This window comes from Panthera pardus, unplaced genomic scaffold (genome assembly GCF_024362965.1).
Source record: "Panthera pardus isolate Hobbes unplaced genomic scaffold, ASM2436296v1 HiC_scaffold_16, whole genome shotgun sequence".
NCBI classification, from domain to species: Eukaryota; Metazoa; Chordata; class Mammalia; order Carnivora; family Felidae; genus Panthera; species Panthera pardus.
Window position 1 is genome coordinate 140,814,523 of NW_026526721.1, and position 22,909 is coordinate 140,837,431.

Consider the following 22,909-nt stretch of genomic DNA (forward strand, 5'->3'; position numbering starts at 1 on the left):
AGAAGGCATCCCCTGCAAAACCTGATTTAAGTACAATGACTGTGGTTCTCATTCCAGCATGTTGTATGTATTGGGAGTGGGGGGAGGGAGAGAATTATTAAATTGAATTACTATGAACAAAGCTGTATCAGTTCTTGGCTAGCTTCTCCTTAAAAAGTTGAAACGGGCGGTGATGGAGAGAGGAGAGTGGAGTGAACTCAGGTTCCAGATTTATCAGTATCCTGTCTGTAAGTGGCTTGGCCTAAGTACCTCTTGTTAAATAGGACATGAGATAACCTTCCCCATCTGTAAGATCTAATGACACAACCTCATCAGTCAATATGTTGCCCCGAATTCTCCTCTTTTCCTTTCTGCCTTCCTCACTTCGTCGTTAAGAACCATAATCCCCGCCTCACCCCACACCCCTGAGCCCCTTTAAATGAATAAAAAATAAAGTTGTGCAAGTTCTCCCGACCTAGGAAGCAGTAAGTGTGAGTCTGCAGGTATTATATTATTTATCTTGAGCTTTCAGAGCTTCTTAGAGGAGAATTCAAACAGGCAATGGAACTGCTGACCTGCTTTTTTTCTCTGGACTTGCAGGGTGGGGAGCTGAAAGGGGGGCCATTCAGTAAGATAAGACTCTTGGTCCCCTGCACGATAAGGCGAGGATAACAGGAACTGACGTCAGCCAGGCAAGCCAGCCTGGCCAAGCATTTCCTCTAGTCAGGGCACATGGATTCCAGGAGTCTGCAGGCCTCCCCCATTGCTGACACACTGAACCAGCGGGGGGGTGGAGGCACGAGGAAAGCTAATTTTAACAGGAGTGACAGTGGGTGACCACGTACGTCCCTCACGCCCCAAAGGAAATTTCTCTAAACAGAACAAAGAGTCACTTGGGTGGGAGTGATTTTAATAAAAGCAGATTCTGAGAGTATAATTGCAATTTTACGTTGTCCTAGAATAGATCCTTGTTTCCCAGCTGTCCACAGTTTCCCTCTGATGTGTCTGGAGAAGGTCTCTGCAGCAGTCCCCAAATCCTATCCCCCATGAACCCCGCCAACTCCCTCTGTATAACAAAATGGGAAGGAATTCACATTGTCAGAGTTAATCCCTGGTATTCCTATTTACTTTCCTCAGTACCAAGTTCCCACCCCCATCCGCATCATATGACAGACAGCGTTGCTAAAGCCATTTCATTTGCCACCAGCCCTGACAGCCCCCAGCAGTGTTTGCTCTCCTCTTTCAGTCTTCCTTTTTTCTTAAACTCACATTATTCTTGCCTTTGCAAGTATCTGCGATTTGAGGTCTGGGGGAGAAACTTGAATGAAAGAGCCGGTTTTTATTTTTTCAAGTTTATAGGTTCTCGTGAGTCTACTCTTTTCTTAAAGATAATCGTTGTTGTTGTTGTTGTTGTTTTAAGTATTGAATAAGGGGTTACTCTCCTAATTTGACTCAGATGTAGTGAAATGTTTGGTTTTGTTATTATTGATCAATTACCGTTCACCACAGATCACAATTTACCAAATCAGAAAAATCCAAATAGCTGAATCCAAAATACTCGGGTAGAAATAATGCAGGCAAGACCAGATAAGACAGGGACATCCGTTAACTGGGAGGAGAAGATTTGGATCACGTTTATCTCAGTTTTTCTCTGATTTCCAGAGCAAATGAAGACCTCGTCTAACCCACGCCTCCTCTCAAAAATTGTAAAGCTTTTGGGGCTACGGTACCTATGTCTTGTTATCAAGGTCCATAATTATAAAAAGGCTGGTGATCTGAAGCCTGTTTCAGCTTCAAAAGATTTTTTAGGGTCTGGTCTATTGAAAAGCTTGGGGGTATAATTAACTAAAATGGAAATGGAGGCAAGCGAAATTTAGTTCCTGATGTTTTAATTTAGCTCAGTACTGCCATGTGTTATTGAAGAGAATTCTTAAAGGCAAACATAATTATTTCATTATGGTCCTCAGAATGCTTTCATTGGCTTTAATGGCAAGAAGCTGTATAAAAAGGCATACATTTTAATTAGTCCTTCTTATATTTACATCAGATAAATAACAAATAATTGATGAAAAACAAGTCTTTGGAATGGATGATTTCACATAGTGCGCTGGTTACAGTTTAATGATGAAACGTTTCTCTGTTGCTTTGCATTTTAATTATCCAGACATTAACAGCACTGGTGCCATGGTGCTAAAATACCGTTGCTGCCATTTTATTACGAAAAAATCACAATTAATGCCTATGAATCAGAAGCCGAAAAAGGTAGCTAGAAGCGCATCTCAGAGGAAGCAAATTGCCAGTCCCATTAATTTCACTGTGCTGGTTAGCACTCCTTTTGGTCACTTTTATCTTTTATACTTCATCTCTTTGGATGAGGACTGTCAGGGGTTTCACGTGGGCTTTTATGGCCACCTCTCCTCCTAAATACCTTTCTTTCTCTCCTGCTGCCCGTTTGGAACACTTGCCCGAAAGTACCTTGCCAAATGTGTACCGGAAATTCAGAGAGCCTTTTTCCAGGGTGCAGTCTGCCTTACCTTTGATTTTATATGAAAACCCATTTCACATGATTCATCCGTTTTGGTGTACAGAACACTAATTGTTATTATTGATTTTAAATTCCGTGACCATTACAAGTAACCCAGATGACTGGCAGATAAAGGGTAATAATCCATGGAGTTCTGGAACTGTTTCATGTTTGTCTGGAGTACTTTATGTGATCAATATTAACTGCCCCATTGAAACTAACTGCTGTATCAAATAACAGTCAATCAAATGAATGTGCTTAGAGATTATTTATTGAAAGCTTTAATTGTTCACTGGGGCCCTGCTTATCAGAGGGAACAATAGGAATTAGAGATAGGATGAACAGGTTTGGATTTGCAGAGAAAGTTGGAGGATGTAGATGAACAGGGCATCTCTCTGCTACTTGGGCAAGAGTTTCCAGAAACCCATGCTGGGCTTCTAGTGGCCCCAAGTTGCACGTACTCTTACAAAGGTTCTCCTATCACCTGTCCATCCAGAGCTGTATACCTATCCCACAAGAAGGTATAATGATTTTCTTGCTGTCAGACCGGAGGCTGTGAAGAGTTGTCACTCTCTGAAAGTTTTACTGCTTCTGCTCTGCGTGCCCACTCACATCTCGTACCCTCCCATGTACCTCTGCACCTGTATTCCCTGCCACTGCCCGATGGTCTGAGATAATGAAAGTAGCCCGCCTTGACCCAGGATCGATTTCCACAGCTATGAAATGGGAATAATGATGTCTACGGTGTAGGATTTGTAGAAAGATCAGAGCTCATGTAAATGAGGAGTCTATTCTCGCCCAGAAAACATAAGAGAAGCCACGGAGTAGAATTGTGCTCTGACTCCAGTATGACACCTGTGGCTCACGTGTCTCTGCTCATAGCAAAGCTGCTTTTTTAGTTGGTACCTCTTTTCCTCGACCAAAAGGTTCCTCTGTCTGTGGCTCATAACCTGGGTCACAGTCCTTCCCGTTTCTGTCACCATTTGGGTAACACGGGCCCTGATTCGGTGGCATCCATTCACCAAGCCCCCAGATTTACTACAGAGGACCGACTTTTACAGGGGAGCCTTGTCACCTATGAAACTGTCACAGTGCGACTTCACCCAGAGATGCTGTCTGGGGTACAGTCCGTTTTCATTGCTCACCGGTGGATTCGATCTTGTGGGGTCACTCACCAAACAGCTCTTGGGTGTCTGCCGTATCCCAGGCTCCCTGATGTGTTCTCTTCTCTGGGTGACACCAACATGATTCCTACCCTGTCCCTGCTCTCTCTGGACTCCTAATGTATGGAGAAATTGCATACACAAGTCCCCGTGACACGACCCTCTTATATAACACCAACACAAGTATCTCCTCGGGACTTTGAACGTGAGTCTGATCACGGAAAGAGCTGAAACACCCCCGAGAACCACAGCTGCTGCAGGTGAGGGATCGGGCGGGTGGAACATCTTTGCCACAGGAGCAGGCAAGAGGTTCTCCCGAGTGGAGGCCTCACGGGTAATTTCCAAACGTGGTGTAGGGAGCGCTGGAATGAGCGCATACCTTCCAAAGTTGCTTCTGGAAGATCCTTATGTGGATATTTCCGGAGTGCTTGTCAAATAATGTTCTTTTGGGGTGGGTCTGATTAGACTGGCTTTTAAGAAAACGATCGCTTATCTCTCGATCATTGTTCCCATGACTTCCTGCTCCGTGCCAAGCCGCCCCCGAAACTTAGTGGCCTAACAATTTATTATCTCATTAGTCTGTAGATGGACCGGGCTCAGCTGGGCAGGTCTTCTGCTCCCCACGCTGTCAGCTGAGGCCTGCGTCTCTCCAAGTCCCGGCAGGCTCACTCCCCTGGCTGGCGGTCCGCGTCGCTCTCGTTGGCAGGGAGCTCAGCTGGGCCTGTCGACTCGAGCGGCTGCACGAGGCTCGTGCTTGTCCCAGCAGGGCAGCAATGATCGGAGAGGGAGGGAGGAAGCGGAAGCCCCCAGCCCTCTGAAGGGCCAGATCCAGAGCTGGCACGGAGCCACTGGCGCCTCTGTGGGCGAAGCAGGCACCGGGGCCAGCCCGCATCCCCAAACTCTGCCTCTCGACGGGGCAGTGACGGAGGAAGTGCGGCCATCCTCCGTTCCCCGTAACGATCGTCACACGCGTGCCTTCTGATAAGAAAGAAACGATTGTCTTCTGACGATAGAGACTGCACTGAAGCACCACGGAGGGGTTTTCGTTCGTCGGTTTTTGGCTGGTTACACGTTTTCCACGGTCCTCCTCTGCCGCCTGTCGATGCCTCATCGCCAGTCGGCCCTCACCGCTAATCCGGCGTGGAAGGTACGATGCTCCTCGTTTTACAGGAGAGGCAGTTGTGTCTCAGAGAAGGTGAGGAGTGGGTCTGAAGTCACACAGTAAGTTGTAGGGCTGAGGCTGAAACCACGGGAAGGGCTTTTCCCCATCGTCTGTGTGGACCGACTCACTTCCAGTTTAGGTCTGTCATCTGCATCAGCTGCGTGAAGAGTTCCTGGAACGTGTCCTATGCCCTAATAAACCCGAGAAGGGGCCCCGGACCGTGTTGGCGTGGGGGAGATGTAGAAAAGAGAGAAGTAAGGAACCGTAACTCGCATAAGTTCCTCTGACTGCGTTATTTCTCTGATAGCAGCCACGGCCTCTTTTGTCCCGTGTCCCATCCTGTTTGTGGCTGAATTCTGCATTGGCCCCTTCCCTCCCTCCGTACCTCACAGGAGTCAGGGTCTGCTTGAGTCTTGTGTTTACCGGGGAATCGCAGGAAGGTGAGAGATGAGAAATGAGGCTTTGTGTCTTCTCCAAGGTCACCTGTCACCCTCCTCTAGAGACCACTGCTAATGATGCCTGCTGGGGGTGCCTCATAGTTAAGGATCACTATTATATCATCCGTTACTTAAAAAAAAAAAGCGGGGTGCGGGGCGGGGGGAAGCTTCCTAAGAGAGGATGAAGTTAAATTGCCCTTTTGGAATTCGCCGCCTGTTTTAAAGTATCTGTTTTCTTTAGAGGGTCCCAAACCTAAGAAAACTATTACTGCTTGATGAAGTTTACAGAAATAATTACGACGGTTGTTAGCCTCTCCCATAATGCTCTATTTCACTGATTTCAGTGATATCTGAAATGTAATGTATTGCTCGTAATGTATTGCTCTCTGTTTTGGAGTTGTTGTTTTTTTTTTAATTTTTTTTTTAACGTTTTATTATTTATTTTTGAGACAGAGAGAGACAGAGCATGAACGGGGGAGGGTCAGAGAGAGGGAGACACAGAATCTGAAACAGGCTCCAGGCTCCGAGCTGTCAGCCCAGAGCCCGACGCGGGGCTCGAACTCATGGACCGTGAGATCGTGGCCTGAGCCGAAGTCGGACGCCCAACCGACTGAGCCACCCAGGCGCCCCATCTGTTTTGGAGTTTTATAAGCCATGTTCTACCTGTTTTTGTTTGTTTGTTTGTTTGAAATCTAATTGTTACTGAATTACGTATTTTGAGGAAATGGAGACAGATGGATGCATTGAAGTGACTTAGTAGAAGTCATGCAGTAGGTTCTGAATGGAACCTGTAAGATGCCGTCACGTGTTCGGGGGGTACGGCGTGGTCCTATGCAGTGTGTCGATGGTGGAGTTGGGCATTCTCCACGCGCTGCCTTGGCTGTGGAAGCTAGAGCTCCAGTTCCCTCAGTTGTTCCATCTATAAAATGGATCCACAATGCTTACCTTGCAATCTTACCATAGACTTAGATAAGAGTGTATTTAAAGTACCTGATAGGTAATATTCAGTAAATAGATACCTTCCCCCTTATTTTCTTATGAAAAACTTTTTTTAACACAGAAAAGCTCAAAGATTTTATGGGAAGCACTCGGATACCCGTTACCATATGTACCATTAAAGTTACCAGTTTGTTTTCTGTGTTTCTAACCATTTCTCCTGTGTGTGTGTGTGTGTGTGTGTGTGTGTGTGTGTGTGTGTGTTTCTGTTTTGTTTTATTGACTGGGCTCCCTTACTAACCTGGGACGTTTTGGGGATGAGATATTGTGTCCTTCTGTTTTCCAGTCTTAGTATGTTACTTAGTACCTGGTCAATTAACTGTGTACTTAGTACCTCAATTAACTGTGGTTAAGTCGGTGGATATGGTCAAGCACACCGCCGTTTGAGTGTACTAGATATCAGCACTGTCCAGAACTTCCTAGAGTGATGGAAATGATCTGTAGTTCTGTGTTGCCCAGTATCGTAGCCGCCAGCCTTGTGTGGCACTGGATATGGGCCTAATATATCTGAGGAACTGAATTTTTTATTTTATTTAATTTTAACCTGTTAAGGTTTCAATACCTACACGTGGCTACTGTATTGAACAACGCAGCTCTGTATACTCCAGCCATTAATATTTTTTCAATATTTGTTCTCTTTCCCTTTCGCCATTATTCTTCTTTCCTATTGCTATTAAGGAGCTTTAATTATCTCTTTATGTAGAGGGTAAATAGACTGCAGGAGAACGTAAACAGAATACCAGAGGGTGGGGATTTCAGTCATTGTTTAACGTGTTTTCCTTCTGGGTGGAACTATTTTTCCTGGGGCCTGGCAAATGCATAGCACTTACTTTACTAACATTTTACAGAGCTAAACCAGGATTTTCACAGAATCCCAGTGGGCTGGACTTCAATTATATTTCTTGCAGTCCTCACATCGCTATGGCATCACATTCTATTCCTGTGCTCCTGTGTCCTTGTTGACTTTCAAATGGACAGAGTATCTTCCAACATTTCCAAGCTACTTTCAACTCAGTTGAAACGCCTTAAACTTAAGGGAGGCAGAGAGGAACAGGCCACACTCTGTGGAAGGCTCACCATGTGTTCTAGAAAATGCCATCCTGTCTCTCCCAGGAGGACCTTCTTCTGCTCATGTATGTGTGCTCTGCTTTGCAACCTGGTGCCTGGCACACAGTAGGTGCTCAGGAGCTAAGCTGAGAATAGTTCAGTAGTAGCAAACGTACAGTTCAGAACATCCCAAATGGTTTCCGCCTTGATACATTTGTATGTTTTAGAGTCACTCAGAACACCTGAAGGTAAACCTCCAGGGAGCTGTCAAAACTTGGGAAGTTCAGGTTGGCGGTTATGGCGAGCACTTATGAACGCGTTAGCCAGAAAACTGTCCTGAATGGGCACAGGATATTTCCTTGGGCTTCTGGCGTTCGTTTTGATATCCGAGAAGCAGATTTTCTGATGGTGCCTCCTGTTAACCAGGACATGGTCCCTCCTCCCCCCTTTTTATTGTCGATCCCTAGAAATGATGAAGGTAAATAGACATAAGACCAGATTAACAACCAAGAGAAACTTTTGAACGAGGTTTGTTCCCTGGACCTGGGCACAAGTCGTGATGGATTTTCATTAGGATGCAAAACCACCATCATCATAATTATTATTGATGAAGCTCTTACTGCCTGCCAAGTACACAGAATGAACGATGTCATCTGGGAAGCCCTGTTATTGCACCATTTTACGGATGAGAGTTCCCAGGCACAGACTAGATCAGGTACCCAACTCCGGTCTCCCAAGTAGAAGCCAGCCAGTTGCAAGTTCTCATCCCGGCTTTGCATTATGTGGGTTGCCTTCCCTCTGCCAACTCTGCGAAGTAAACTCCTATGTGCTTTGCAGGAAGGGGCAATAAGAAGGTTGGAAGCCTCAGAACCCACAGAATAATAAAAGGGTTTCCAAGTGAAAGCTGGAAACAATACATTTTTAACAAAATGGGCAGTTACTCTAATTGCTGTGCCCCTACTGTTCAATTCCTTTTTATGTCCTAATTCATTAAATTATGTGCACACACAGGCTTATTATTTACAGATGTATGCACTTTTAACTGGCGCATATGAAACAGATGTTTCGCGAAAGGTAACAGAGAGCAAGTGATCTAAACCCTCCTTTAGTGAGTATCAAGTGAGTATTATAGCCCATTACCTGCAAGTCTTTTGCTATTATTTTGAACGGCAATGTCCAGTGTGGGGAGGAGAATTCAATCTGTCCCCTGGAGGAACAAATAAAAATACAACGACCCTATAAGCAGACATCTGCATCTCAAAATAAAAGAGGGTGTGTGCAGGTGATAGGCAGGTGGTGTTCACATGTGGGCTCAGGTGGGTATGAATGAGCTTTATAAGCAGTTTGGGGGGGGGGGGAGACACATTGCATTACAGCCAACTTTTAAAAACAAACTTATTTATTTTTAAAAATTTTTTTTAATGTTTATTTTATTTTTGAGACAGAGAGAGACAGAGCATGAACAGGGGAGGAGCAGAGAGAGAGAGGGAGACACAGAATCTGAAACAGGCTCCAGGCTCCGAGCTGTCAGCACAGAGCCCGACGCGGGGCTCGAACTCATGGACCGTGAGATCATGACCTGAGCCGAAGTCGGACGCTTAACCGACTGAGCCACCCAGGCGCCCCTAAAAACAATTTTAAAGGGCCTTGTTCTATGATATTTGAATCATTACTGTCTTGGAATATGTAGCTGAGCAATCAGCACACTCCTTTTATGCAGAACTTCTTCATTATTTTTTAGATGGAATTATTCCATTGCCCTTGTATCTGGCAGGAATGCATGCAAAGTGTACAGTCCATGTCAAATTATTGTCTCCCAGGTTCTAAAAGAGTTGAAATGAGCCTTTCTGCGGGTTCTTTGTGATTCCACCAAAATAATCTTTAAAAATATTTTTTTAATGTTTATTTATTTTTGAGAGAAAGAGAGAGAGAGACAGACTGAGCATAGCAGGGGAGGGGCAGAGAGAGGGAGACACAGAATGGGAAGCAGGCTCCAGGCTCTGAGCTGTCGGCACAGAGTCCGACGCGGGACTCGAACTCATGAACCACGAGATCATGACCTGAGCTAGAGTCAGTCACTTAACTAACTGAGCCACCCAGGCGCCCCCCCCCCAAATAATCTTTAATTAATAATTATAGAATTAACATATTGCTATGTAACAGGCCAACTCAATACTGTGTAGCTTAAGACACAATTTATTATTAACTTTCAAGGTTCTGTCTCTCTTGGGGTCCTGCATGTGGCTGCAGTCAGAAGCGACTGAGGCTGGGGCACCTAGATGGTGCAGTCAGTTGAGCGTCCGACTCTTGGTTTCGGCTCAGTCACGATCTCACAGTTCATGAGGTCGAGCCCTACATCGGGCTCCACGCTGATGGCGCGGAGCCTGCATTGGGATTCTGTCTCTCCTTCTCTCCCTCTCCTGCTTGAGCTCTCTCTCTCTCAAAAATAAATAAATAAACTTAAAAAAAAAAAATAAGAAGAAGTGACTGAGGTTAGACTTGTCTATGGATTTGACCCCGGTGGATGTTCCAGAAGCCTTCTCCATTCACATGTCCGCTTCCGCAGCTGACATCGCAGCAACAGCTGGAGGCTGCCATGGCATCTCTCTCTCCACGTGGCCTCCGCTTATGACATGGGCTTCCTTACAGCACGGTGGTCACGGGGCTCCGTACCTGGCTTCCTCTAGAATAAACATTCCAGGAAACCCATATGGAAGCTGCCAGGCTTCTTAGGGTCCGGCCTTACGTGCAACACAGCATCACTCTTGCCACTTTCTGTTGATCAGAATGAAATCAGAGTAACAGCTCAGATTCAAGAGGAAGGGCCTTACGCGTTGGTGTGGATTCCTGGAGGTGTGGCTCATTGACCAGGCCATCTTTGGAGACCACTTACCATACGACGAGCCATAAAAATAAATGTACACCTCCTTGTCAATGCAGTGTAGCATGGCCTAATAAAAATAAACGTGACCAGTTCACATTGCAAGGAACTGGGTGGCCTACGTCAGCGAACAGTCATTTCAGTGCCCCTTCAGAATATTAGGGAGCAGTAGTAGTCCCCCCTCAGAGTCCATGAAGATTTGTTGTTTGTGATCTGTTCATTTTCTAAACAAACACACAAAATCAGAGCAAAAAGATGGCTGAAAATATGTCATGGTGCATGTTGAAAGCTGGGGACCGTCACAACTGAAATATAAAATGGGGCATGAAATATTAAGTGGCATATCGGGTTTATTGCATATATGACCATGAGAGTGCATTTTATTTTGTCTTATGGAGCTCTAAAAAAAAAAAAAATCCATGTAATGGATTAAAGGTATTAAAACTCCCATATTCTGCCTGGCTCGGGGCCAGGGAACAAGCCACGATAAATAATCCCAGTAGAGAGAATATGTAGGAAGGAATTTTAAAATGTATTTATGATAGACATATTGACCTCCCTAACTAATAAAAATGTGTACATGAGGTTAGTTTTGAAGGAAATGTGCGGACCTTACACATTTATAGTGCATATAAATACTGTATGCTCTATAGCGTTAGCATCCTTAAAATATTTCCCACATCTCTGTGACATATGGCTGTCATACTCTATCTTTACCCTGGAAGCAAAGGAAAGCATGGATTTTATAGTAACATGTACAGTTACCATAAGAAGGGATAGTTTTAATTTCCTTTATCTTAAAGCAGGGGTCAGGAAACTAAGCCAAATCTGGCTCAGAATATGCTTTTCTAAATAATGTTTTATTGGTACATGCCACGCCTGTTCATTTACATCTTGTCTAGTGCTCCCTTCTCCCTACAGTGGCAGAGAGTTGAATCGCTGTGACGGAGACCATATGGTCCACAAGACCGAAAATATTTACTACCTGGCCCTTTACAGAAAAAGCTTGCTGACCTTGTCCTAAAACATCAACACATTAATAAAACGGCTTAGAATAGAAACAAGTAGCTTTGTGTCTCGTTTAGAGTAAGGCTGTATGTGGATTCAGGAGGCCCATTCTAGATCAAGCCATGGCCCAGCCGCGTGACCTTGGCTAAGTCACTTAACTTCTCTGTGCTTCAGTTTCCTCCTGTGAATAATGGAGGGGAAAAAACGGATAATGAGGATAATCCCTGCTCTCCTTCACACTCTTGTCACAAGGAAGCACACGGGGTGGCGGGGGCGCAAACACACCTCCAGTCCCACCGCCAGGTAATACGCGCTTGTTGGCAGATAACCGTGGAACCAGCCACAACAATCATCATTTGTTATCTTGGTGCCGCGTGGAAGAATTTCTGTGCAGAGTTCATTCTTTCACTCGTTTTTTTTTTCATCTGACGTTCATTGAGTCCCTCCTGTGTACTGGGCGCTCTTTCAGGCACTGAGGAGCCCTGAGCGGGGTGTGAAGAAGCAGTTTCCGGGGGTCCTCTGCGCGGGGACTGCGGGTGGGCCGGGAAACCCATGAAGAGAGGACTGTAGTGGCACTTTGGCTTAATGCCCGAGAGGCTGGGAAGGAAGGGACTGTTCAGAGAGAGCATAAGGCAGCAACGCTGACACATACTGCTTCACTTGTACTGGCTTTCAAGAATCTCTTTTGGAAGGAGGCATGGCCATTTGGGAAAGGAAAGTGGAAGTGAGGGTCAGCGAATCAAGACGTGAGTCCACCGTGTGCAAGAACGATGAGAAGGTGAACAACGCTGAGATTCGCCAGCCCAAGTGTGATCCTTGATGGTGGTACTTCTGCTTGTGTAACACTGACGTGTGACCGACCTGGTGCTTGTGCGTGCCATTGCGTCCCTTCACAATGGTTTATCTTCTGACGCCCACAGTGATCCGATGAGGGGCACACTCGCATTTTCTACAAGGAGAAATGGAAGCTCAGAGAGGTCAAGCTGCTCACTCACAGTCACATAGTAAGTAGCAGAATTAGGATTTGAACCCAGGCCGGGTGGCTTCAGAATTCACACTTCCAGTCACATGCCTTGACTTACCTGTAAAGATGGAAAGTTCCCTTGAAGGAAGGAATATCCAAAAAAGACCTGAGCTTGGGGACCGCTCAGAGTTGGAAGATTGGGGAAAATTTCATTGTTCTTTCAAGTTTTCTTTAGCAATTTCTTTTTTAGGAACCACAATTCAAACACTCTGCACCTCTCATTCTTCTCAAGAAATTTTGAAAAATCACTTACAAAAGAAAAAACACAACAGTTACAGCATCTCCATAAGCTTAATTCCATGTGGAAACTCCAGAATCTTTTAAAATGCGACCCAAGTGCACCCTTTTGACCTGATGATGTGCTATGCTTATCCCCGGCACTAACAATATCTTCCTGTTAGTGAACTAGGAGGTGCGGGGAAGGAGTTCACTGTCTTTCTGCTTCTAGAAGTCAGTAGACAATGACTGAGGGGGCTGTGGCATAGCTTTAGAATTTTGGATGTTGGTTTCATTCTTGTGCCAGTTAAGCTTTGGCTAAAGGAGTATATATGGCCCGCTGGCAAGAGAGAAAACCAACTTAGGGGTGGGGCGTCCAGAGCTGTCCCCTCCATCCCCCACCGCCAGCCCCCAAATCTGGCAGTTGAGCAAGCCACATTTGGCCTGAGTTACTGCTCCTGACAGTGTGTAGAAACACGCCCTTGGAGCACTGCCAAAGGCCTCTGGAACCTCGGTTTTAGCTGCTGCCAATCTGCCTGCTGGGGGTTGGTTTCTCAGCAGGGAAGATGTGGGAGGGGTGTGTGTGTGTGTGTGTGTGTGTGTGTGTGTGTGTGTGTGTGTACCTTCTAATTCCTGTGTTTGCTTCTGGGGGACTTTCCTACTTTATTGCTCTGACTGGAAAGAAAGGAGGGCATTATTTCTGTACCCTTAGCTGCTTTCTCTTTTAGATTTCCAGTTTTACTTTGGGTCCTTATGCTGGGACAACTGTGTGTCCGTCTTAGACGTAGTCTATATATTCTGAAACTCGCTGACAGGGATGTGCCAGCCTCTTGCCGAAGGAGTTCTGTGTGGTCATAAGGATGTCCCTGTCTTCCGCCAACACCGGGGTTGAACACTCCTCCTGAACCCCAGACCATTTGCCTTCTAATCCCTGCTCCTGGGTTCTCATCTGTGTGGTCTTGAACAGTTACATAACCACAGTGCCCCCGGTTTCCTGCCTGTAAAGATGAAATACCCAGTCTGCCTATCTCCTAGGGTCAAATGAGTTAATATATGGAATATGCCTAGAATCTAATGGGGGCAGTGGTTGGCTCATAGTACATGCTGCACAAAGGTTAGCTATTAATATTGTCGCAATGTTAATATTTGACTAGACTCTAGAGACGTTTCTGTCATTTTCTCAGGTAACAATATGAGTCACATTCTTTTTTTTTTTTTAAGTATTTATTTTGAGAGCGTGAGTGAGTGGGTGTGAGTGGGTGAGGGGCCGAGAGAGAGAGGAAGAGAGAGAATCCCAAGCAGCTCCATGCTGTCAGTGCAGAGCCCAACGGGGGCCTCGAACTCACAAACCATGAGATCGTGACTTGAGCCTAAATCAAGAGTCAGACACTCAACCAGCCGAGCCACCCAGGGGCTCTGTTAGTCGCATTCTTAAGATCAGCCTTAACCCATCTTTTCCCAAATACTCTGATAAGTGTTAGCTATTATTTTTGTGTTTGTATTTTGTGTAGAGTTCACAAATTGGAAACCCTGCTGGGTAGTAAGTATGCTTGCTGTGTCCACTTTCCAGATCAGGGAAGCTGAGGTTCCGGAAGCTAAAGGGACTGCTAGTATGTGGCAGAGTTAGGCTCTTGGGTTATGCCTTCTGTCAGCTGGGATGCCAGGCCCGATTCTCCGGCGCTGTGGGAGATCATCTTATCTGCTGCCCCACTGCTTCGTCCTAAAGCCTCCACACAGGGAGCATCCTTACCCTAGATCAGGGCTCTTCAGACTCAGCACTATTTATAAATTGGGCCAGAGAATTCACTGGGGGTAGGGGAGCGGAGCAGGGCAGGCTGGTGCATTGTCGCATGGTTAGAAGCATCCCTGGCCTCTACCCACTAAATGCCAGTCGCAGCCCCCAGTTATGACAGCCACACTGTCTGGAGACAAAATGTCTCTTGTGGGGCGAAACCGATGCTGGTTAAGAACGGCTGCCCTCGATTAAGGAAGATGGAAAGAAATGTTGTGTCGGGGGGAGGGTGGTGGAGATGTAGGGGTTGGCTCTTACTTGCTGAGCGCTTACCGGGTGCCAGGCAAGTTGCAAACATTACCTCCCTTTCGCCCACAGGAATTTGAGGATGGTCTGCGTTTTCATGAAAGAGATACGAGGGCTCAGAGAAGGAAGGAAAACTGCATGGCCGTTAAATTACTGGCAGAAGAGGGATCCAAATCCAGGGTCATCTGGCAGCAAAGCCCACACGCTTCCCAACACTTCCTACATACGGTTTTCTGCGGGCTTCTGGTGTTTTAGTTCTTTTTAGGAATCAAGAAAACCCACACAGTGAGGATTAAATTGGTTTCAAAGTTATTTTCAGGCCACTCAAATGAGCGCACACCTGGAAAAACAAAACCAAACCAAAAAACTTCTTTGCAGCCTAAGTGGGGCATCATTTTGTTGAGAACGGTGGCTTTGGCTAAACGTTGGCGTAATCGCGCCTAGCGTTCTCAGACCTGAGAAGATAGCAAGGATCCCCAGGTGACAAAGCATAATTTCCTCTCCCTCTTCCTTGAACACAGTATTCCAAAAAGTATCCCCTCGTAACTTTTCTGTTAGGCTGGTATCGACGTGGTTTTTAGCATATATTAACAGCACATAAGCAAAGAATTTTGTATCTGAGATGATATGTATTTTAATGCCCCAGTTTTAATCAACTTTATGTGCAGGAAATTTGAACAGATAATAGGATGTCATTTATTAGTGCAATAATTGCTTTTTTAGAAGTTATGGGGATCCTGATTAGAAGTGGAATATTGAACTGAATCATTTGGTGTTGAGATAAACTCTTCAGGGGGACCTTAATATTGCGATGCAATTAGCTTCATCTATACATGACTCCCGAGACCGGTTCCCGCATTTGTTCAGTTAATGCAGATCCATTTCTGATGCCTCTCAGTTCAGATCATTAATAAGTAGTTAGATGTGTCGGCCTGTTAAGTGGTTTTAAGGGAGAATTTATTTGAACCCTGTCATAAGCTATCTTAGTGTGTCCTAGAAAATAGTGATAGAAAGCATCGTCTGTTAAAAACGTCACCCAAAACAACCTATGAGATAATTTTCGGCTATGTTCTTTGAAGCAAGAAAGCGTATTATAAAAATGAAATGTAGGTGTTGAACGTGTCATGGTCCCTTATGAAAATATGACAGCACTTCCCATGGTAAAAGTCAGTCCCAGGAATAATTTCTGCTGGCCGTGAGCCCAGGCAGGTGTAGCTGTAATGCAGAGTGATTAGTGGATCCTGAGCCTCTCTCTCTCTCTTTTTAAAGCCCAAACTATCTCGTCACATTTAACCATGTCTGGAATCAAGTCAGTGTTTGGAAAATTATAACCATGAATTAAAAGAAAGGGAGGTACATAATCCTGCAGTTCTCAAATTTGAGTAAATAGCCCTGAGCAGACCATACCCAGTGATGTTTCTAGCAAAGAAAATAAATGAGGGAGATGGAAAATGAGAGGGTAGAAAGGCTGTGGGTTTTAGTGAAATAATAGTGATGTGTATTAAGCCATTTCAGTCTCTTTCGCAAAGGCTGAGAGCGGTGTTGTGCTTTTAAATTCCTAATTCTAAAGTGCGGAGTTCCTGGTCCCTCCCCTCCCCGTGGTTTTGGGGAGGAGTTAGACGAGTTAAGACACCTTAAGCAACTAGCACAGCCCCTGGCACCTAGTAAGTGCTCAGTAAATAGCAGATACTATTAGTTCAGGCTCTTCCTGTGCAACTTTGAACCCGCTGCCAACTAAAAGCCACTGCCAGAATTCCGTGGGAGAGAACGAAGGCTTCTGGCTTCTGGTGAGCATAAACACACACGCAGCCTGAAGTTCTCAGTGTATTGAAGTACTTCACAAGGTGGAGTATTTAGTAAGGACCTGGGCAAAGGGGAAGCTGACAGAGTTCCCATGCCAAATGGACTCAGCAAAATGTTTGGGATTCTCGTGAGGTTAGGGCGGTAACAAGACATTTTTATGCCGTGGTGTCTCGAATGTTACTAACGTGCTTAGGTTAGGAATTATCTGGAGTGGGACGGGGGTGGTTACGATGCCTGTTTCCATGCAGCAGGCGTATCTGGGGTGGCGCTGAGAGTCTACATTTTAACGAATTCCCAGGTGATGGTGATACTGCTGGTCCGGGGATCAAACTTTGAAAAGCATGGCTTTCTTTCAGGACTCCGAAATCAAAGTCTTCCTCCCAGGCCCCAGCCCCTGTTGTTGTCCCCTGCTTGTGTTCGGCACCTGTTGCATGTGTGGTCAGAATAGCAGGGATTCTCATAACCCAGCTCCAGCCCTCGGCCAGGATCCCGGGTGACCCGGGCAAACACACACTCCTTCAGGGTCACGGGCAGGTTACTGAGTCAAGACTGCCAAAGCCCCGCGTTGATGTTTTCCTTCTCTCCCCACCCCCTCCCTCCTTTGCCTGCCCCAAACCCTGGACTAATCTTGGAGCTGCTTAATAACAACAAAGCCAGCAGCCGAGTGAGGAGAGACCATTTCAAAGCAAAGTTTTTCTTGTTTGGCAATTACCTAATTTCACAATGTGATTCACAGATTTGCAAATCCCGTGCGTGTGGAAACAAACCGCTTCTCCTGAAAGGTGATTAAAAGAGCTGATCCTCCCAGTTCCTCCCCCACCTCCCGCCCCAACGAAGAGGCGACAGAAAAACTAAACGAGCGACAGTTTGTACGGGTTTTTTTTTTTTTTTCCTCTCGCACGCTAACGTTTCGAGCCATGTAAATTACATTTTAAGAAAACGTCTACACCCGCACTCGCACGCGCATGCGCACACACAGGCAAAAGGAGAATCTGGTTCTAATTACTTGTACTTTAGTTGAACTTTGGCGTTTCCTTTGACTTTCTCCCTAATGTATGTGAGCTGTGGGCCTTGCAGTCCTGCAGTGTGTCCACAGAAAAAGGGGGAAAAAATCCAGACCGGCTCTCTTTGGTGCCAACAAAAATGAAGCCCCACTGAATGTTTTGACCAAATGCAACACTTTGCTATTCTCCCTTAATTAGCTGAAATTATTCCCTCCCACCGGGTCCCGGAGCGCTGGGCTCAAAATTCCCCTGGGGCCATGCAGGAAATGCCTTTTACTTTACAACTCCTTTTTCTTTTAAGGCTCAGCTGCCCAGAGAGTGCATTAAAATACTGTCTTAATCACCGAAGGTTCTAGTAAAAAGGCAGGGCTTTCATAATGTTTGATGCCTGCCTGCCGCTAATCAGGCCCAACATAAAATCCTGAAATCTGTCAACATGGTTTAGGCAGCACTAAATTAGTTCTTACAAAGAAAAAAAAAATAGTATACAGTGCTCTCTCTTAAAAATGTTATCTGCTACTTAATCTAACCTTTAGAAAAATGCCAAGCATGTTAGGAATCGTGAAGGGAGCTATTGTTGGAGACTTTCTGTGTGTTTAAATGACACTCAGGTGTGTTGTAACAACAAGGGCATTTATACTGTGTTTTCTCAGGTGAGTCAAGTTCGCAAGTGCCAAGGCCTCTTAAACAGGCAACAGCATTAATTCTTTCTTCGGTGTTCTTTTATTTGGGGAACGACTTAAACCCCCCGGAGTTGTGCGGCGTTTGAAAAAGCTGCGTCGCTTGGGAGCACTGGCGTTGTGCTTTCACACCATCTCAGTCTGTGGAGATTCCCTCTAGTTTGTTTTTGTTTTGTCTGCAGACCTCTGAATTTGAAGCCCTTCTCAGAGTAGGGCTTCTCGAAGTGCCGTCTGCGGACCGGTGCCAGTTCCTAAACTGCCCGCTGCCAGTCCGTGGTGAGACAAGGGCAGGAACTGAGAGCAAGTGCTTAGAAACTCTCACGGCAATTTGACAGAGTTAATTTTATGTCTAGTACATCTTTCTTTTTCCCTTGAGTCGTAGCTTGTGTTTTAGGCATCTCCTTTCCGATGCCTTTTTTTTTTTCCTGAAAATTAATGTTTTGTTTGTACGTTCTTTTCCTAGGGATTTGTTTTCAGTGAAGTTTATCACGCTGTGAGGGACTGGGGTGGGGAGTTAGAATGGGTCCTCCTTAACCTCAGATAGTCGGAAAAGTCACTGATTTCAAGAAAGTCACTGATTTCAAGCCAGTGCCTTCTTCCCCACCCTCCCTCTTACCCTCAGGAATTCTGTGGCTGGTTGCTGATCTGGACCACCCTTTGAGGAGCATTAATTTAAAGGCAAACAAGACCTGTAATGAATTTTTCTAGAAAGAAAGGCGATTCTAGCTTCGTTTCCCTAGTGACAGCCATCTCTGTGTTGCAGGGATGGAAAGGTTTCAAACGCGGGCTAGAAGCTTCTGCTGGTGCAGGTTTGGTTGGCCTCACTGTCTCCTTTGGCACGTGTGCAGCCCAGGGCACCCCTGGTGCTGACTCTGCTCTGGGCAGGGGCCCACGGAACCAAGCATCCATCTCGCCCGAGCGGCAGAAGTTCTTCCGTCCTGGCCATTCCCTGACGAAGCAAGGCAGCCCATCTGGTCAGCGGTTCGGATGCCACGTTGGAGGCTGCTGCTTACTGGGGATGCAGTCACCAGACAGAACTGAATAAGTCAATAAGTAAGCAAGGAAATAAATAAAAGCAGGAGGCAAAAAGCAGATCCAAATTATTCCTCAAAGACTGCTTCCCCAAACTGAAATCACATCAGGATGGCTGGAGTGCAGTTGTTTTATTGAATGACACAAGCCTCTTGTCCCCCTGGGAAGTCTAAAAACTGCTTTTTTGGCCTGCCCGAGATCGCTGAATGAGCTAATACAGGACACATTGTCTGCTGAGCCTGCAGAGTTTTCGAGCAAAAATTTTATCATTCCATAGACTGATTGTGCTTGCCTGGAATAAGGAACAAAATGTTTGAGACCTCTCAAGGGCATTTGATGAATCTAACTCTAATTTAAAGGGACTAATAGATTATTGATTTAAGCAGGATGACAGTGAACAGATCAATGGCCAAGCACTGTGTAGCTCTCTTAAATACCAACAATGGCTAGCGAGAGGGGAGCCCTGGGCTGTCCCCCTCCCTTGTCTCCCACTGTCTTTACTGGTGGTGGTCGGAGGGGAGGACAAGAGGGGAGGAGGAGCACTAGTAAACTTTGCCAAAGTATATTTTTACTGAAAAGTCTAGAGGTTGCATTGAAGCACAAATCTGCTTTTATATTGATGCCATATCCTGGTTGTAATTCTAGAACTTGTCTTGACGTGTTTGCTTAAGGCTAGCTTTGGCATTCAACCATACCACCGAGATTTGCTTTTCTGTTTTGCTTTGCATTGTTCTCTGTGGTATAGGCCACACAAAGGAAATACAGGACCATAGATTATCAACTTGGAGGGGATATTTGAATATCTATAGCAGCACTGACATTGAATTCTTTGCCACCACCGGTGGGACCGTCTTTTTTCTGAAGATGATTATTTCTAGGCATGTATGAGTCTTTCCTATTTATGTTTGTGTGGGATTCATTTTCGGCATTTTTAAATTACAAATTACAAACCACAACAGAAAGAATTAATTCGTGCTTCAAAACACAGCCTGGTCACCTCCTCTGGGAAGTCTTCTTTGATTTCACTGGGCTCAGTAGGGCTGTTAGCTCTCTTTGTCATTGTACTAGAACCGCCACAATTTGGACTCACCTGGGATTTTTTTTAAAGTTTATTTTGTGAGAGAGAGAAAGAGAAAACGAGTGGAGGAGGGGCGGGGGGGGGGGGGGAACAGAAGATCCCAAGTGGGTTCTGCTTAAAATAGCCCAATGGGAGACTTGAACTCGCAAACCTGGTCAGATCATGACCTGAGCCACGGTCAGAAGCTTAACTGAGCTATCCCTGTGCCCCAGGATTTCTTTGTTAAACACTGATACCTAGCTCCCGTTCCCAGACGTTCTGGCATATTAGTTTTGGGATGCAGTCTGGACATTAGAATGTTTAAAAGCACCCTAGGTAGTTCTGATGTACAGCTAGCTTTGAGAACCGCTGTATTGTATTCTCATTGTTGGTTTACTTTCCATTAGGCCGAACCATCAAGGCTCAGGGACATTACTGGTGAAATCACCATAGCCTTAATAAGTGTAGAGCCATCATGATTGATTGCTTACAATGGAACATTTCCTTTCACGGCAACTGTTCAGGAAAAACGTGCTGAATTCATTCATTTATTATAAGTGATTCTGATCTGTAGAAGACGACTTTTACCAAACTTTGTGAAATGTTTTGGGGTTTGTGAGGTCTCTCCCCTTTTCAAAAGTGTGCTTCGCCCTGAGTTTTTTGGGTATTAAATTGCCCAACTTCTCTTTCCTCTCTTTGGGAGGGTGAAATGCTGGATTCCCTTTAGGACATGTATTTAAAGTGACATATTTATGGAAATTACCACCCACTTTTGAAATTCAGGGCATAACTCTGACAGCTGAATCCAGCCCTAACAGAATTCTGTTTACAACTTTCCTAGACAAGCCAGATTAGCTGTTCTACACGAGCGAGTAGAACGTGGAAACACACAAATACACACACCACACATTGCTTCTGGGGAGAGCACAGTGCAGGCTTGATCACGGTGGTGACGACACAGCTCCGTCAGCGTTGTTGAAACAGTCGGGTGGAGGTGAAGCCATACAAATAAAATCTGGGAGTTTGGGGAGGCATTTAGGGAAGGACTCACTCACGTTGATGTATTAGGAGTGACACAGCCTTTCTTGAAGTCAGTTTGTCAACATGAATTAAAAACTAACAAAATATTTTGAAACAACCATACCTTTTGAGCTGGTAATTCCACTTCTGAGAATTGATCTGCCACAGGCATGTGCTGAGATTAGCTACAAAGAGGTTCATCATAATGGAATGTTTTGCAGGAAAAATATTTATGGACGAGGAAATAAAACTCATGACACAGTAACTTAGAGTCCCAAACAGAATCTACAGTAGAAGTCCACTTTAGTAAACAAGCAAACGAACCAAAATCATTTATATGCATAGAAAAGTGGTCTGGAAGGATATATGCTAAGATGATGACAGCACCTTTCTCTAAGGAGATGGTTTGGGGGAGATGCTCTGCACGTTTGTTTTCTTAGATTTTTAACACAGAGCAGTATATTATTCTGTACTCTGAACAAGTACTGTTTTCTTGTTGATGTCATTATTTCTCATTTGCTTTCAGTGAAGCTGATTAGCTTAGTGTGAGGCCTGCTTTTGCATTTACAGCTTGAGAGCTGATCTGATAAGCTTTAGTGACATCTCAGATGCCGGCCTTTCTGCAGAACACTTGTCACAATAATGCCAAGCTGCCCAGAGTAAGAGCCGTCTTTGTCCCAGATACCTTGCTTCTAACCGGTAGAGACTGTAATATAGATTTATCTACTAGACCTGCATTACTCTAATGAATTCATTCCAAGAAACTTCTGAATTATGAAAATACTATAATTATAGTTGATTCTACTCCAAAAGGATAATTAATTTTTTTTGAGGAAGCAAATGAGTATATAAAAGTTATTTGATTTGTAATCGGGTTACCTAACAACCTAGAGGGGCTCTTAGTGCTTAGAATAAAGAAAAAAAGAAACGGGGACAAGTTCATGTATTAATTCAACAAATATTTATCGATTGCCTACCTACTGTGTGCCAGGACCGCTAGGCCTGGAACACAGCTGTAAATGCTGCACGTAGGTAGGTTGGCCTCATGAAACCCATAGTTGGAAGGTGGCAGAGATAGAATATAAAGTTGTACACAAACTTTCTAAATTTGAATACTAGTTAGAGTTTTACAGAAAATAAAATAAAATAATGGGATGTAGCGATCAGGAGTGGGAAGGGGCTTTCTGTAGAAAAGCCATCTCTGAGGAGGTGACATTTGCTCGAAGAGCTCTCCAATTAGGGGAAATGGTTTAAGGGCAGTAGCCTTAAGTTGGTCGGAGAGCTTGGCCTCTTCAAGAGATGGAATAGGAGGCAGGTGTTTAGAAGTCGATAAATGAGAATGATTGAGTTCAGTGATGTTGTTGCTAAGGGGCTGTATCATGAAGAGCCTTGTGGAACACAGTAATGAGATTGGCTTTGATCTAACCGGTGACTCTTGGAGGGTTTTCGACAAGTAAGGGAGAGGGGTTGATTTTAACTTTTTGAACAGTTATCCGACTGCGCATTTGAGGAGGGGATTCTCGGGTAGAAGCGTAGGGACAGCGAGACCCTTGAGTAGCTAAGGTGAGAGATGATGGCGGTGTGGTAGCAGGATTATAAGATATGAGGGTGGATTCACAGCGTGTGAAGGGGTAGAGTTGCCCCAACTTCCTGAAGGCTTAGCTGTAAGACAATAACGTTGGTAGGATATCTCGTCTGGAAGATTGTGAGTAGTGGAACAACTGGAAATCTTACTCTCTGGGGAATATACTGTATATTCTCAAGTAATTTGGAGATTGGAAGATTCTGGAACATTATGCGATGACTTTGGGTGAGTCACTCCCTTCCTCATTCCCACC

The 22,909-nt window shown here is 45.1% G+C and overlaps 1 protein-coding gene across 6 annotated transcripts in view; it reads left to right on the forward strand.

Annotated features, from left to right (window-relative positions):
• RARB (retinoic acid receptor beta) overlaps positions 1 to 22,909 on the forward strand; it is a 530,011-nt gene that overhangs the window by 363,269 nt on the left and 143,833 nt on the right. Inside the window, exon 1 of one of the 6 annotated variants that reach the window (XM_053903864.1) lies at positions 4,530 to 4,861. The exons of the other annotated variants lie outside the window; for them this stretch is intronic. Coding sequence (XP_053759839.1) covers positions 4,819 to 4,861 — 43 coding nt within the window. The 5' untranslated portion in view covers positions 4,530 to 4,818. Of the gene's footprint in view, positions 1 to 4,529; positions 4,862 to 22,909 lie in introns of those variants that run through there. 6 annotated transcript variants of the gene reach the window in all.